The 14,402-nt window shown below is 38.2% G+C and overlaps 1 protein-coding gene across 1 annotated transcript in view; it reads right to left on the reverse strand.

The window, feature by feature from the left end:
* Nucleotides 1-14,402, reverse strand: part of LOC127619505 (receptor-type tyrosine-protein phosphatase U-like) — a 432,480-nt gene that overhangs the window by 216,059 nt on the left and 202,019 nt on the right. Inside the window, exon 5 of the mRNA XM_052092344.1 lies at nucleotides 135-250. Coding sequence (XP_051948304.1) covers nucleotides 135-250 — 116 coding nt within the window. The remainder of the gene's footprint in view (nucleotides 1-134; nucleotides 251-14,402) is intronic.

The raw sequence follows: 14,402 nt of genomic DNA on the forward strand, positions 1-14,402 counted from the left end.
CAAGGTCACTAATAAAGCCCCAAATATAATCAAAATTCTCTCTCTCTCTCTCTCTCTCTCTCTCTCTCTCTCTCTCTCTCTCTCTCTCTCTCTCTCTCTCTCTCACGCACGCATGCACACACACACATACTCACCTCCATCATGAAGGGGTCAGTCTTAACCGAACGTCCAGTGGCTATACATTGAAATGTGGCGTTCTGTCCTGCGTTCACCTCTACATCACCCAACCTGGAGAAATGAGGCACTTTATCTGTGGAAAGAGCCAAACAAACACTAATTAACCAATGGTATTACCATGTTTATGGACATGTACTATGGTAATACTTGTGTTTTGGAAATGTATCAAGTAAATACCATGTTTTTGGACATGTACCACAAGTAATACAGTGTTTTTTGGACTTGTATCAAGGTTTTTGTTTTTTGTTTTTTAAATGCTCATACCATTTTTTTTTTTTTTTGGAGGTATATCATGGTAATATTATGTTTGTTTTTTTATATATATATCCTTTTGGATATGTATTGTACTATGGTAATACCATTGGCATTACTATGGTACAATACATGTCCAAAACATGATATTACCATGAGGAAACAAAACATAATATAATAATAATAATATGTTTATTTGATATAGCGCCTTTCTTCAAACTCAAGTTCGCTTTACAGGATGAGAGTAAACTAAATCAACAACAAATCAAAAAAAGAGTCAGAGAAGCACAGGTTAAAGAGATATGTTTTGAAATCATGTATGGAGGTGTGATCATGGAGAGACAGAGGGATGGAGTTACAAAGCGAAGGGGCAGTTGTGCAAAAAGCCCTACCACCTAGTGAGGTCAGCATGCAACGTGGAATGAATAATGGGCCCAAATCACATGACCTGAGTGAGTGTAGTGGGGTATAGCGGCATATGAGGTCAGTGATGTATGAGGGTGCAAGAACATGTAAAGCTTTGAATGTTGTGAGGAGAATTTTGTATTGGATACGATAGGAGACAGGTAGCCAGTGTAGCCTACAAAGTATGGGAGTGATGTGAGAGGACTTCTTTGAGTAGGTGAGAACACTAGCTGCTGAATTCTGGATGTACTGCAGTTTGTTTAATATTTTAGTCAGGAGGCCAGAGAAGAGGGCATTACAATAGTCAAGTCTAGAATTAATAAAGGCGTGAACAAGAGTTTCTGCATCTTAGGTGCTAAGAATGGGCGGAGTCACGCAATAATACGTAGATGATAGAAAGCAGTTTTTGTGAAAGAGGAGATGTGAACGTGGAAAGAGAATGTGGGGTCAATGGTAATGCCAATATTACGAACAATAGCGGATGGTACATGTCCAAAGGAAACCATAGTATTACCATGGTACATTTCAAAAATAAAAAAACATAATATTGCCATGATATGTCAAAAACATGTGGTTGCCATATAACTTAATCATATGATTTTGACGTATATCATGGTAATACCTCTTTGTTTTTTGTTTGTTGTTATTTTTATTGTATTTTTTTATTTTTTTCAAGTAAATACGATGGCTTCTTTTCGACATGTACCATGATGAAACTGTTTTTTTTTTAATTTATTTTTTATTTTTACATGTACCATGGTATAACCATGTTTTTTTTTCAACCATGGTATAGTGTATATATTTAAGTACCAATATATTACTATAAAATGTTACCCAAAATGTACTCATTTGACAGTTGAGTGAACTTATTCCCTCAGATTCATTAAATTATAATGTCTCTCAAAACGTTGTCATCGGGGCCTGGGTATCTCAGCGAGTATTGATGCTGATTATCACCCCTGAAGGTGATATGAGTTTGAATCCAGGGTGTGCTGAGTGACTCCAGCCAGGTCTCCTAAACAACCACATTGGCCCAGTTGCTAGGGATGGTAGAGTCACATGGGGCATCCTATTCGTGGTCGTGATTAGTGGTTCTCGCTCTCAGTGGGGTGTGTGGTAAATTGTGCATGGATTGTGGAGAGTAGCTTGAGTCTCCACATGCTGGGAGTCATTTTTTGGGGATGCAATTTCACATGGTTGTATATTTAAAGGGACAGTTCACCAAAAAATGAAAATTCTCTCATTATTTACTCAGCATCATGCCATCCCAGATGTGTGAGACTTTCTTTCTTCTGCTGAACACAAACAAAGATTTTTTGAAGAATATTTCAGCTCTGTAGGTCCATACAATTGAAGTGAATTGTGGCCAAAACTTTGAAGCTCCAAAAAGCACAAAAAAACATAAAAGTAATCCACATGACTCCAGTGTTTAAATCCATGTTTTCTGAAGCGACATGATAAATGTAGTGAAAAACGGATCAATATTTAAGTCCTTTTTGTACTATAAATCTCCACTTTCACTTTAACTTCTGAAAGTCACATGTTTTACTTTCACATCTGAAAGTGAAAGTGAAAGTGGAGCTTTAGTTAAAATAGAACTTAAATATGAATCTTCTTCTCACCCACATTTATCATGTTGCTTCAGAAAACATGGATTTAAATACTGGAGTCTTATTGATTACTTTTATGTTTCCTTTATGTGATTTTTGGAGCATCACAGTTCTGGCCACCATTCACTTGCATTGTCTGGACCTACAGAGCTGAAATATTCTTCTAAAAATATCATTTGTATTCAGCAAAAGCAAAGAAAGTCATACACATGTGGGATGGCATAAGGGTGAGTAAATGAGCATTTTCATTTTTGGGTGAACTGTCCCTTTAAGATGTGAATATTTAAATGAAAAACATCATGTACAAATTTTTTTTCATCTTTATTATTCGACAGGTAATATTCGGTTCATTACATTTCACTTTGCAAATTTGCCTCTAAAATTGGTTAAAAATCGGCTGTAAATTTGTACATCCTGGCATTGCAGGGAAAGCAGTAGATTACGGATGCACAGTCTTCATTTGCTGCTACAATTCTTCACCACTAGGGGGTGCAATTGGATGCTGATGAAGTCCTGGACAACTGCCAGATTTGATAAAGTTTTTAACTGACTTGACAATAAACAATTAAGTCATTTTAAACAGTTTCTTCAGTTTACTATGTATGTCTTCCATTTTAATTATTCCTGTGGCTGGAATAATTGCTTTAATTAATTAAAGCAAGAAACAGTTTTCTTTAAGCAGAAACACTGAAGAAATTGTTTAAAATTACTTTATTATCAAGTTCAAGTTGATACGGTTGAAATGAACAAAAGGAATATATTTTTGTATTACAAACCCGATTTCCATGAGGAAAGAGACCTTTTGCATTCCAAGACAGACAGAGGGTGCTAATAGTGATCTAACAGCCCATTGGCTGTGGCGTTTGTTTATTTGGGGTCTGCAAATGGTTACAACTCTGGTACATTGGGGGTTGCAGTGTGGTCTACTGATTGGTCACTTAAAATGTATCATGTCTAGTTCTGGTCACATGACCAAGGAAAGGATAAAACCAGATTGTAATTTGTGCTCCAGGATTTTTTTCCTCTTCGGCTCTTTCTTATCTCTGGGCTCTGCTCTTGGGCAACTGAGTTAAGCTTACTGTATACTACATGACTCAAGCTCATCTCCTTTGATGTTTTGAGTTGACGACTGGTCTCGTATCTCACTTCGAACAGTCTTGTTGTGTGCGCACTCCTGTGACAGGCCAAGACTAGTCCCAGACACTGCGACAGTTTTCACATCGGCTTGATATCTAGACGTCTGGTGTGTGCACTGTCTCGACGAGCAAGAGATGACAGTGAGCCACAGCCGATGAAATATAGAAGCATAATTACTAATTATTTTATAATATCCTACCCTTTGTCTAAATCATATTCAAAGCCGTTCTTTCATGTTTGTTGAAAGAGCAGAACAAGGTTTTGTGAAGGAGACAAAATGAATAAGAAAATAAAATAAACCCACATCTACACCCTGTTTTCAGCTATTTATTTTCTTTTTTTCCTTTGCATATGGTGGCAATAAAGTGCCACTCTTTGATGTTTGTTGACATGTTATTTAGAAATTAATTTCATTGTCTTCATTTTAAGATGCATTTTTGGTGATCCGTTTGTAACGGGACAATGCTAAGGGCAGCTTTAACGGACAGTTTTTCTGTGGTTCATTACTGATGTTTGTTCTCATGAAATCAGAGATTCACTCTTTGACATCCGAACACAAGTGGTCAAAAGAGATGACCAAGTGTAAAGGTGATGTCTTGCTTGTACATTTGTGTTCGGATCACCCAAAATGCATTTTAATACCAGTATAAACAAGGCCTCAGTTAGGGACTAACGGTCGTGTAGATGATACACTACAGTCCTGCGAGTTGTGTAGTGTAAGCTTGGCTTTAAAGGCCACCAGACTCCAGCTCTCAATGGCATCTATATTTACCCTTTCGGATAATGTTTCACTCTCAGTTCAAGCTGTCGAGTCAAACAATCTACGGTACGTAAGTTTCACATGTTTATGGAACCATCTTGTGGTCATTTGTGAAAAAGTGGTGTCAGTGTTTATATCGATCTGTTTAAAATTGTGGCAGACTTGTGTGAAAAATGACTCTTATGTTTGAATAAATGACAGCTTAGATAAATAAAGTAAAAGTGACAGTAATGATTATATCATTACGGATGTTTTAAAATGAGTATTTGCTGAATATAAGCAACTTGTGCTTGGTTCAAATTTTATATATTATTTTATTGAAACAAAACTCTTTGAAATCCATGTATCAAATATGATACAACATGCTTTTGATGTATATCTCTCAATGACAATATATTCAATTTTATGTCCACCACAAAAAAATAAAAAATCAGACCTTTGAAAATTCTGACAGCTACATTTTATAAGATATATTTAATGTGTGAACTAACATTTCTGTGTATTTTCATATATGCAGCCTGCTCTGTCATTATAAAGATCTCATTATTTTACAGTACAAGCTATTATGATGTCATCTTACAATAAATTCCTGATACTCGAAACAAGTTTTAAAATTTCCCTTTTTAAATGTCAATATAGAGTCTTGTGCATAAAATGAATATGATGAAAATTATTTATTGATAAAAAGAATATTGTAAAGGGATCAGTGGAAAGGAGGAGGCAAGAACCTGCTTTTCAATATAAATAATAATTTAATGATAAACTTAAAAGACAACATAAACACACACGACGGACATGTCCGCAAACGATCTCTCTCTCCCGCACGATCCCCTGCAGTCGACCTTTATCCCTCACGGAGGCTTGATTAGCCTAATACGGGACCGGGAGTGTAGGATCACGACCCGGCCCTGCCCTCCGCCCTGCCACAAATATTTTATGAATTGAACTTTGATACATTTCAATCCATATTTATAGCTCAAGGAGAGGAAGTTTTCATGGCCATACTCTCAAACATTTGGTATCTCTGAAAAGTCCTCCGGATGGGCTAAGAAAAACTTAACAAATGTCCACCACAAAAATTAACTGCTAGGCCTCAGGAGCATAATGACCTTTAAAGCCTAATGTATCAAATATCATACATAAAAAACATATGCAAACACACACACACACACATATAAATTATAGTTTGTCCAATGGTAATAAAAACAGTTGAATGTAAAAAAATAATTTCATATGTAAGGCTTTACAGGGTTTATCCATGTCTGGTTTAATGTCACCGTGCACACTATATACCAGCGATAACCAATTAACGGTTGGTTCCATCCGGACCTATCTGAACACTTCTACTGTTTTAATGAGCAGTGCATCAAAACAACAGAGCTATACACACCACAAGAACTCAGGAGTGATCAGCGCTATATCATCTTATTCTCAAGCACCGAACATGGTTCATTTCCTGCTCTGTGCATGTTGCTTCTCTCCCGTGTGATATACACAAGGCGACACATAAAGCCTGATTAGAGTTCCAGCCGCGGTTATTTTAACAACAGCAGCAGAGACACGGTGAGCAGCAGTGGAGATGGAGACTGGCATCTTTCACTAAAACACACGGCAGAAAATATGAAAAAAGCAAAGTGAAACTATCTTCATCTGTCTGATAAATGACTCGGACGGTTCAGCTAAAGCAGACTTGTGACCGGACCAGTTCATGAGTCACCCTTTTAGACTTTATTAATCAGCATGTTACGTGCCTTTAGTGACAAACAGTTTTTTGTTTTAATTTTTTGAAAATGAATTTGGTGATTGTTTTTTGTTTTCGATGTTAATGGGTTATCGAGCGGGGGGTTCGCCAAACTGGTTTTGCGTAACCTTAAAGCCCAGTTCAAGGGCCCCTGGGCACTGGCCCCATTGGCCTGGTTGGTAAACCATCCCTGATCTATCTGAATGTAAAAATAATTACTAATATATATTCAGAATGTAAAACTATTTGAATACAAAAACTGGACTGCTGTCACCCAGCTTGAAATAATAAAATAATAATAAACATTTCAAAGCCATACTGACTGCTGTCACTAGTGCAAGTTATTATTTTCCAGGAAATGTAGAGACCGGACCTGTTGAAACTTCAATTCAATACCCTTCTATATACATTCTAGTGCCAAATAATGTATTGCAATAAGGTCATAACAAGGTTCTAAACCATTCTCTTCCACATATTTTGCTAGTCTAACTGCACTCATTTCCGTTGATGTTATAAGTAGCAGAAGGCGGTAACTGACAAGAAATGCACAATTAACGTAATTGATCTTTTTTTCTGTTTTCGTGGTTAAATGTTCCTCACACAGCACTCTAAACCAACCATCTGCATATTCCCTTTGTACCATTTGATGTCTTTCCTAACGAAATCTTTTTTTGCCCTCACTGTTTTGCAATAAACATGACGAATAAAAATGATTTATTCTGTTTCCTCAGTTCTCATGCAGTCCATTCATATCACTTATCTCCATGCGTCATGTTTTGTCTTCATGCCCAGCGAACGCCTCATTTATTCTTATCTGACAGTGCTTGTCAGCTCAGCATCAAATCATTACACGCTCTCGTTATAAAGAGCGTTGGTGCCACAATATGACTGCACTTCAACTATTCTCAAAGCTTTCCTGAAAATACAAGCGGTGTCAGCTTTATTTTTCCTGTCAGAGTGAATCAAAGCGCATGCATCTTGTTCTATTCCAAAACCAATGAAAAATAAAGTCACTGGTCTGCTATACAGATGGGAGGTAAACATTCAGTTTATTCAAGCCTTCTTTGCTGTTCTAGGATGTTTCTTCAACAGTCAGGCACTTTTGGACCTGTGGACTTTTAAAAAGAATCTTTTTACTTTTCACACTCTCACTGGTTTATTTAAATGTTTTTGTATATTAAATGTGGCCTTCATATAGCAAAGAGAAAAAATCTGCTAGTTCTAATATAAATCAACCGCTGGAATGTAAAAGTGTCCTTAGTAAAGGAACATCTATTAAAGAAAAGTTCGCTCAGAGTGGATTGCTTCAAATGCTCTCAAAACGGCATCTAAAGTGAATTCTATAGACTTTTGAAAAGCACTTTGTTCGCTTCTACACAATACAGCTAGTGAGTGGCCTTCTAGCTTACATCTATAATTGCATCAGCCTGAAATGCGCTGCTAATAAGCACCACACAAATGGTTTGATGATGGCTGTCTTGCAGCAGGACTTCCATCGTAAAAGCCATATGTGAATAGACAGTGAACACAATGAAATCACAATTTGTTCTGCCTGAGAAAGCCGTTGCTGTACAGTATGTTATTGATTGTTTAATAGCACAGTTTTAATATTAAGTGAGGTGTAGGTGGTTGAAGCTGACATTTATTGTATGGCCAAAACAGCTTTTACTGTTATTAATATAAAGTATTATTGATTTGAATGACTTTTGACTCTAGTGCCAAACTAACAAGTTTAGTTCTCAGAATAGGTCAGTTGTTGTTTGTGAACACTTGTGGACTAAGTAAGGGATTATGTACAGTCAGCCAGTTGTTATCATGAAATAAACCCTGACAGGGTGACCCTGACTTGAAGCGATATCAACCGGCTACCTGTACATTATCCTGCTTATTACACGGCTACTAACCAAAAAAATAAATACATGGATATGAAATATTGATTTGCATAAAAATATGTTATTATGTGATAAGAAATCGCTGAACAGCTGATTTGCTACTCCACTTTGCATTAGAGTGCTGTTGGCATTTATTTTGCACAAATGTCTGTCTGACAGCTCATTATCCAGCTTATTACAAGAGATTGTAGAGATTGCAGAGTTATACGAGAAGTAGGAAAAATGACTCGCAATACCCGGATGACCGGTCTGATATGTTTTATTCCCCGGATGTGTGGTTGTTACTATCAGTCTGCTAGCTTCAATAGTGAAAAAGAAAACAGCAGAATACTGTAAACAATGTGCAAACTAGGGAGGGGTCCGGATGGTCGACTAGTTATGCAACAATGGGTGATTAGTGAGCAAATATATTTTAAAACACAGCTCCTTGGAGCAAGCATACTATGTTTTATTGTGTTTTTCCACTACACGGTACAACTCGACTCGAAGAAATAGCTGAGTGCAAAACCACGCCATGGTCAATAAACGAGGTGCAGACAGTCCTCTCGTTAGCGAAGAATGAAACAACGTGAAACGAAAGTCTTTCAGGAAGTGTCTCAGCGGTTGGCCACATATGGCTACCACCAGACCTACCAACAGTGTAGGGGAAAGTTAAAAAACGTAAACGTGACTACAGAACCATCTGTAAAGAAAAAGTGGAAGTGGTTAAAGGAAATGGACACTATCTAGACAGGCGAGCAATGGGAGGGTGAGTGCCCTTGACTCAGCCATGGCTGGAGTCCACGATGGAAGATGGTATGTTTTGTTATGTTAACTCTATAATCTGCTTGAAAGCTTCATTTTATTTAGCTGACCAGCTACTGGAAAACGGGCCGGAGAAGCGGGGCGGTATTGCACTTGCTCTATCGCACCATTGTCACAAAAAGAGTACTGAGCCGGATGGCAAAGCTCTCGATCTACTGGTCAATTTTTGTTCCTACCCTCACCTATGGTCATGAAGGTTGGGTCATGACCGAAAAAACTAGGTCGTGAGTACAAGTGGGTTTCCTCAAAAGGGTGGCGGGCTTCTCCCTTAGAGATAGGGTGAGGAGCTCAGTCATCTGTGAGGAGCTCGGAGTAGAGCCGCTGCTCCGTCGAAAGGAGTCAGTTGAGGTGGTTTGGGCATCTGGTAAGGATGCCCCCTGAGCGCCTCCCTAGGGAGGTGTTTCAGGCACGTCCAGCTGGGAGGAGGCCTCGGGGAAGACCCAGGATTAGGTGGAGAGATTACATCACCACACTGTCCTGGGAACGCCTTGGGGTCCCCCAGTCAGAGCTGGTTAATGTGGCTCGGGATAGGGAATTTGGGGCCCCCTGCTGGAGCTGCTGCCCCCACGACCCGACTTCGGATAAATGGTTGAAGATGGATGGATGGATGGATGGATATATGCAATGTATAATTTAAATTAATTTAAACCAACTGAACACAGTTCACAAGAATCTAGACTGTTATTTAAGGGTTACATTTCTGCCGCACCAAGTCATGTGACACAGCAACATAACATTGATTTCTGTGAAGCGCTTCTACAAGTGCAGAGCCAAAGTGACCCTAGTAAGAAATCTCATTAAGTTATTACATTGAAACCTGTTTGGGTGTAAAGAGTAGCATCTCTTATTTCGTTTAATATGCCACTTGAAAAATGCTTTCATTTTACGCAAGTCAGCGTGCTGATAAACACAATGTCCATATACGTGGATTTTGGGAAATATTTGGTCATTTTGCTTTATTTTAATATAGATTTTGTTATATTATATTTTTTTTATCACTCTATCGTATGGTTCTAATTATTAACTTTAGTTATTGCATTCTATCTATTTACTATGCAATGGGTTCATCCAAAAGCTGAATAATTTTATTTTCAGAAGTTTATATGGAGTTAGGATAAAATAAGGTGTGTTTCGAACTCATTAGTTTTCGTAGTGGTGTAGTGACTCGCCTCAATCCGCATTACCACGGAGACGTAGCGCATATGGAGGCTTCATGCAACTCTCCATGATCCACAACACACCACGCGCCCCACCGAGAGCACGAATCACATTATAGCGACCACGAGGAGGTTACCCCATGTGACTCTACCCTCCCTAGCAACCGGGACAATTTGGTTGCTTAGGAGACCTCGCTGGAGTCACTCAGCACACCCTGGATTCAAACTCACAACTCCAGTGGTGGTAGTCAGCGTCAATACTCACTGAGCTACCCAGACCCCTATAGCTTGATATTATTTCAAATTTCTCAACTTAGTCCCACTGTCAATATATGTGGACAACAATTTTTAGGAAAAATATTTGCTCTATATATATATATATATATATATAATTATTTGTATTTGTTGTGCTTCTTTATTAGGTGCTACTAGTTACAAATCAAAAAGGGAAATGGAAAATACGCACCGCAGTCACAAGCATAAGTTATACCCAAGCATAAATATAATTATCCCTATGCGCAAGTGAAGCAAACAGTCAAATTTGTATCGTCATGGTGATAACATTTCACTATGTTTTTGAATGCAAGAATGCATCTAAAGAAATGTGTCTGATCGATGTCTGGTGAACATGACTGCCTAATTATGCAGGTCTTCCATAAAACTGAGTAGCTGGAGTAGTTTTGAGATATAGGCCAGTCAAGCCTCTCTGCTCTTGGTTCCTCTGGCATGATTTTGCTCCAGTTTTAGTTGACTTGTGTGGAATCGGTGCAAAAAGCTCACAGCACTGCCTTTGGCAATAGCACATGGTTTGGTGTAAACATAATGGCCTGTTTCTACGCTTATGCTTCAAAAAATGAAATGTAAAGTCTGTCCGCTCATCTGAGCCAGAGAAACTGCTCAATGATACCCTCCAATAATCCTCTATCCCTTCAACTTCTCTGCATTCTTTCTTTGTTTTTTAAGAAGATTTCTCAGTCAGTGACAAAATAAAAATGTCCAAGATGAGGAAAAGGACGAATCTTTTAAAAACAGGTTTAAAATGCATATGCGAAAAATGTTTATATATATATATATATAGTTAGGTTAGTTACATAAATTATTTATTTATTTATATATATCTATTTTTTTTTACATCAACATAAATACAGGACAAACAAAACAATAAACCAAAAACAAACAAATCAGGTTTTGCATGTGATTATGTGAAGTGTAGGTATGAGGTTGTGTTGTGCGTGTGTACATCTCTATTCAGTATGTATGTAAATATTTATGTAAAGCAAGCTGTGGAATTAACAGTAGAGAGGGATAAAATAATATTATGTATATAGAATAATAGACTAGGAACCAAACTGTTTCAAATAAATAAAATACATAAATAAAGGGAGGAGGCATACCGCGGAGATACAGGGACGGGCCACCATTCGGGGGGAATCAGAGTAGGACAGTAGGGCACCCCCAGCCAGGACCCAGCACTCTGATGCATCTTCACGACCGAGACCAGCATGCATGTGGCCTGCAGGTCGCCTTCAAACCCCACCAGGGAGGGCCAACCCACTGAACAATCCTCTCTCAAACCTCGTGAGGGGAGCCGGCCCACTCTGTAGTCAATATACTGCTGTCCAAATCAGGAGAACTGACCCACCACACAGTCCGCTCCAAGACCCCTTCCAAACCCCGCGGGGGGAGCCGGCCCACCATGGTGTCAGTGTAGTCACTGTCTCGCTAACCCTATCCCATGGTGCCGTCCAGATCCGCATCCCAAAATTATTAAATTATTTAAATAACATACTCTGGAAGAAAAAAAAAAATAGGAAAAAATAAAGTATTATAATAAATAAAATAAATAATAAAAATAATAATAATAATAACAAAAGGGGACGGGATGTAAGACTGTAGTTTGATAATAATAATTTAGAATAATATTGATGGTAATGGAATAGTATTAACAATCATAATGGTCATAATAGAGATGGTAATAATGACAATAGTGTTATAAATAGTGTAATAATAATATGAACAATATATAATATCAACATGTATATGTATATACATTATACGAACAAAACCAAAAATATATAATTATTTTTAAATGGGCTGGTTTGAGTATTTCTGTAACTGCTGATCTTCTGGGATTTTCACACACAACAGTCTCTAGAGTTTACTCAGAATGGTGCCAAAAACATCCAGTAAACGGCAGTTATTTGAGGCCAAGGCAAAACCTTGAACTCTTCCAGAAAAATGTGAGCAGTGTGGCAGGGTGCATTATCCTGCTGAAAGAGGCCACTGCTATCAGGGAATACCATTGCCATTAAGGGGTGTAGCTGGTCTGCAATGATGTTTAGCTAGGTGGCACGTGTCAATCTGACATCCACATGAATTGCTGGACTCATGTGATGCAAAAGGACCAAGTGACATTCTTCTGCTCCAAGGTCCAGTTCTGATGCTTGCATGCCCATTTTAGTCACTTTTGATGGTGGACAGGAGTCATCATGGGCACTCTGACGGTATGCAGCTACGCCGCCCTATACGCAGCAGGGTGCATCGATAAGCCTTGGGCGCACAACTCTCTGTCGCCAGTTTGTGGTTTGTCCCTCCTCGGACCACTGTCGGTAGGAACTCACCACTGCTGACTGTGAGCAACCCACAAGCCTTGTCATTTCAGAGATGCTCTGACCCGGTCACCTGGCCATAACAATTAGGTTCTTAACAAAGTCGCTCAGGTCTTTACTCCTGCATTCAACACATTGACTACGATAACTGATTGTTTGCTTGCCATCTAATCTACCCAAACCTTGACATGTGACCTTGTTAGGATATGATCAATATATACATATAGACACAGCACACATCATATCTCAGTTTGAGCACTGTGTGTGTCAGTGGATACTGCCATACTAAGCCAAGACACAGTAATTACACCATCTCTGAAACTAAGAAACAAAAAGGCATTTCTGCGTGTGCCAAAGGTTTATTATAAAATAATCTATTTTCTTTTAACTTTAGCATTGATAAGCCAAACCTGTACGAGATCTGATTTCACTCACAACTCTTTTTTTTATCCTTTTCTGGACAGCATAGTGAATCCACAATTTTTCTTTGGTTCCTTCTAGAAACTTGTCTCTATGGTGACAGGCTCTCACAATGACCCCGGGACAGGTGCTTCACTCCATTGTCATTCAGGACAAATAATGCCTGTTGCTTGAGGTGAGGTTTTGTCTGTAAGGGCCTGTAAGGGAGTTTCTCAAAGATACACAGGGTTCAGATCAGTTTTAACCTGTTGACGGTAAATTATATATTAAATGTAAGCAGGGTGACATCACTACCATGTGCGGAGGGATTGCGTATCAACAGGTTAAACTGACTGTGTGTCCAAATTGGTTTAATTTCCTCACAAACACTCTCCATTATCATTCATTACCATTAATTTAGATGATACATCAAGAGCAGAAAGAGCCATCCGGAGGCTAGAGCCTGGCTCTGTTCCAGTGAGCTGCCTTGTGTACTTCCTACATAGGCAAACATCTTCTAAGACAGCATTCTACCTGTCATAAAACCTCATAAGTGACCGAATTGAATGCTCTACATAAGCAGCAACTAAGCATGCCACACAAAATAGCACTCCTAATGCGAAGCGACCAAGAAACTCGATTCTAATAGAATTTGACATTAGCATGTTGCTAAGCTAACAAAGTAATACTCAAAGTAATAAGCATAAAAATACATAGCACACACTTTTTTTAGTACATTGAACTATTCATTGATTAATTTTATACTTTCATTTTTAATCTCTGCCTTCATCAGCAGTGTGCAAATTACCAAATAGGGCATTATATTCCTGTCCCTGTTACTGTACTAAATGCCCCAGCAGTGCAAGTGTTACAGGAATGTATAAGATGCCAGACAAGAAGCCCAAAAATGTATGTATCGTAAATCTGCTGATATAACATATACTGTTAGTGATCAGTAAATTATCATTTTTTCCACATTAAAGAAATAGTTTTCCCACAATGACAATTCTCTCATCATTTACTCACCCTTATGATGTCTCAGCATGGACCAATGCAAAACAAATTTACCCTTGAAATATGTTAAATCTAAAGACCTTTTCACACCAAATGTAAATCTTCTCCGCAATAAACATTTTGAATAGAAACAATGATTTCTAATGAGTCATTAACACCTCAAGCGAATTTGAGCTGTGGATCATGTGTCAGGAGCTGGGGCAGTTAGTAAAACCAGCACAATTGCTCAATGCCTGATGTCACTTCCTTTGTCTGTGATGTCATTTCATAATATATACAGTATCTTCAATTAAATGTCACAGTGTCATGGAATACAATGGTCAGCAAAAGTATGTGAACTATTTTGGTATTACCTGCATTAATGTATACATTTGTCTTAAAATCTGGTTTGTTCTTAATCTAGGTTACAATAATGGGAAAAAAATCTGTTTTAACTAATAACAAA

This window comes from Xyrauchen texanus, chromosome 26 (genome assembly GCF_025860055.1).
Source record: "Xyrauchen texanus isolate HMW12.3.18 chromosome 26, RBS_HiC_50CHRs, whole genome shotgun sequence".
In the NCBI taxonomy this organism is placed as follows: Eukaryota; Metazoa; Chordata; class Actinopteri; order Cypriniformes; family Catostomidae; genus Xyrauchen; species Xyrauchen texanus.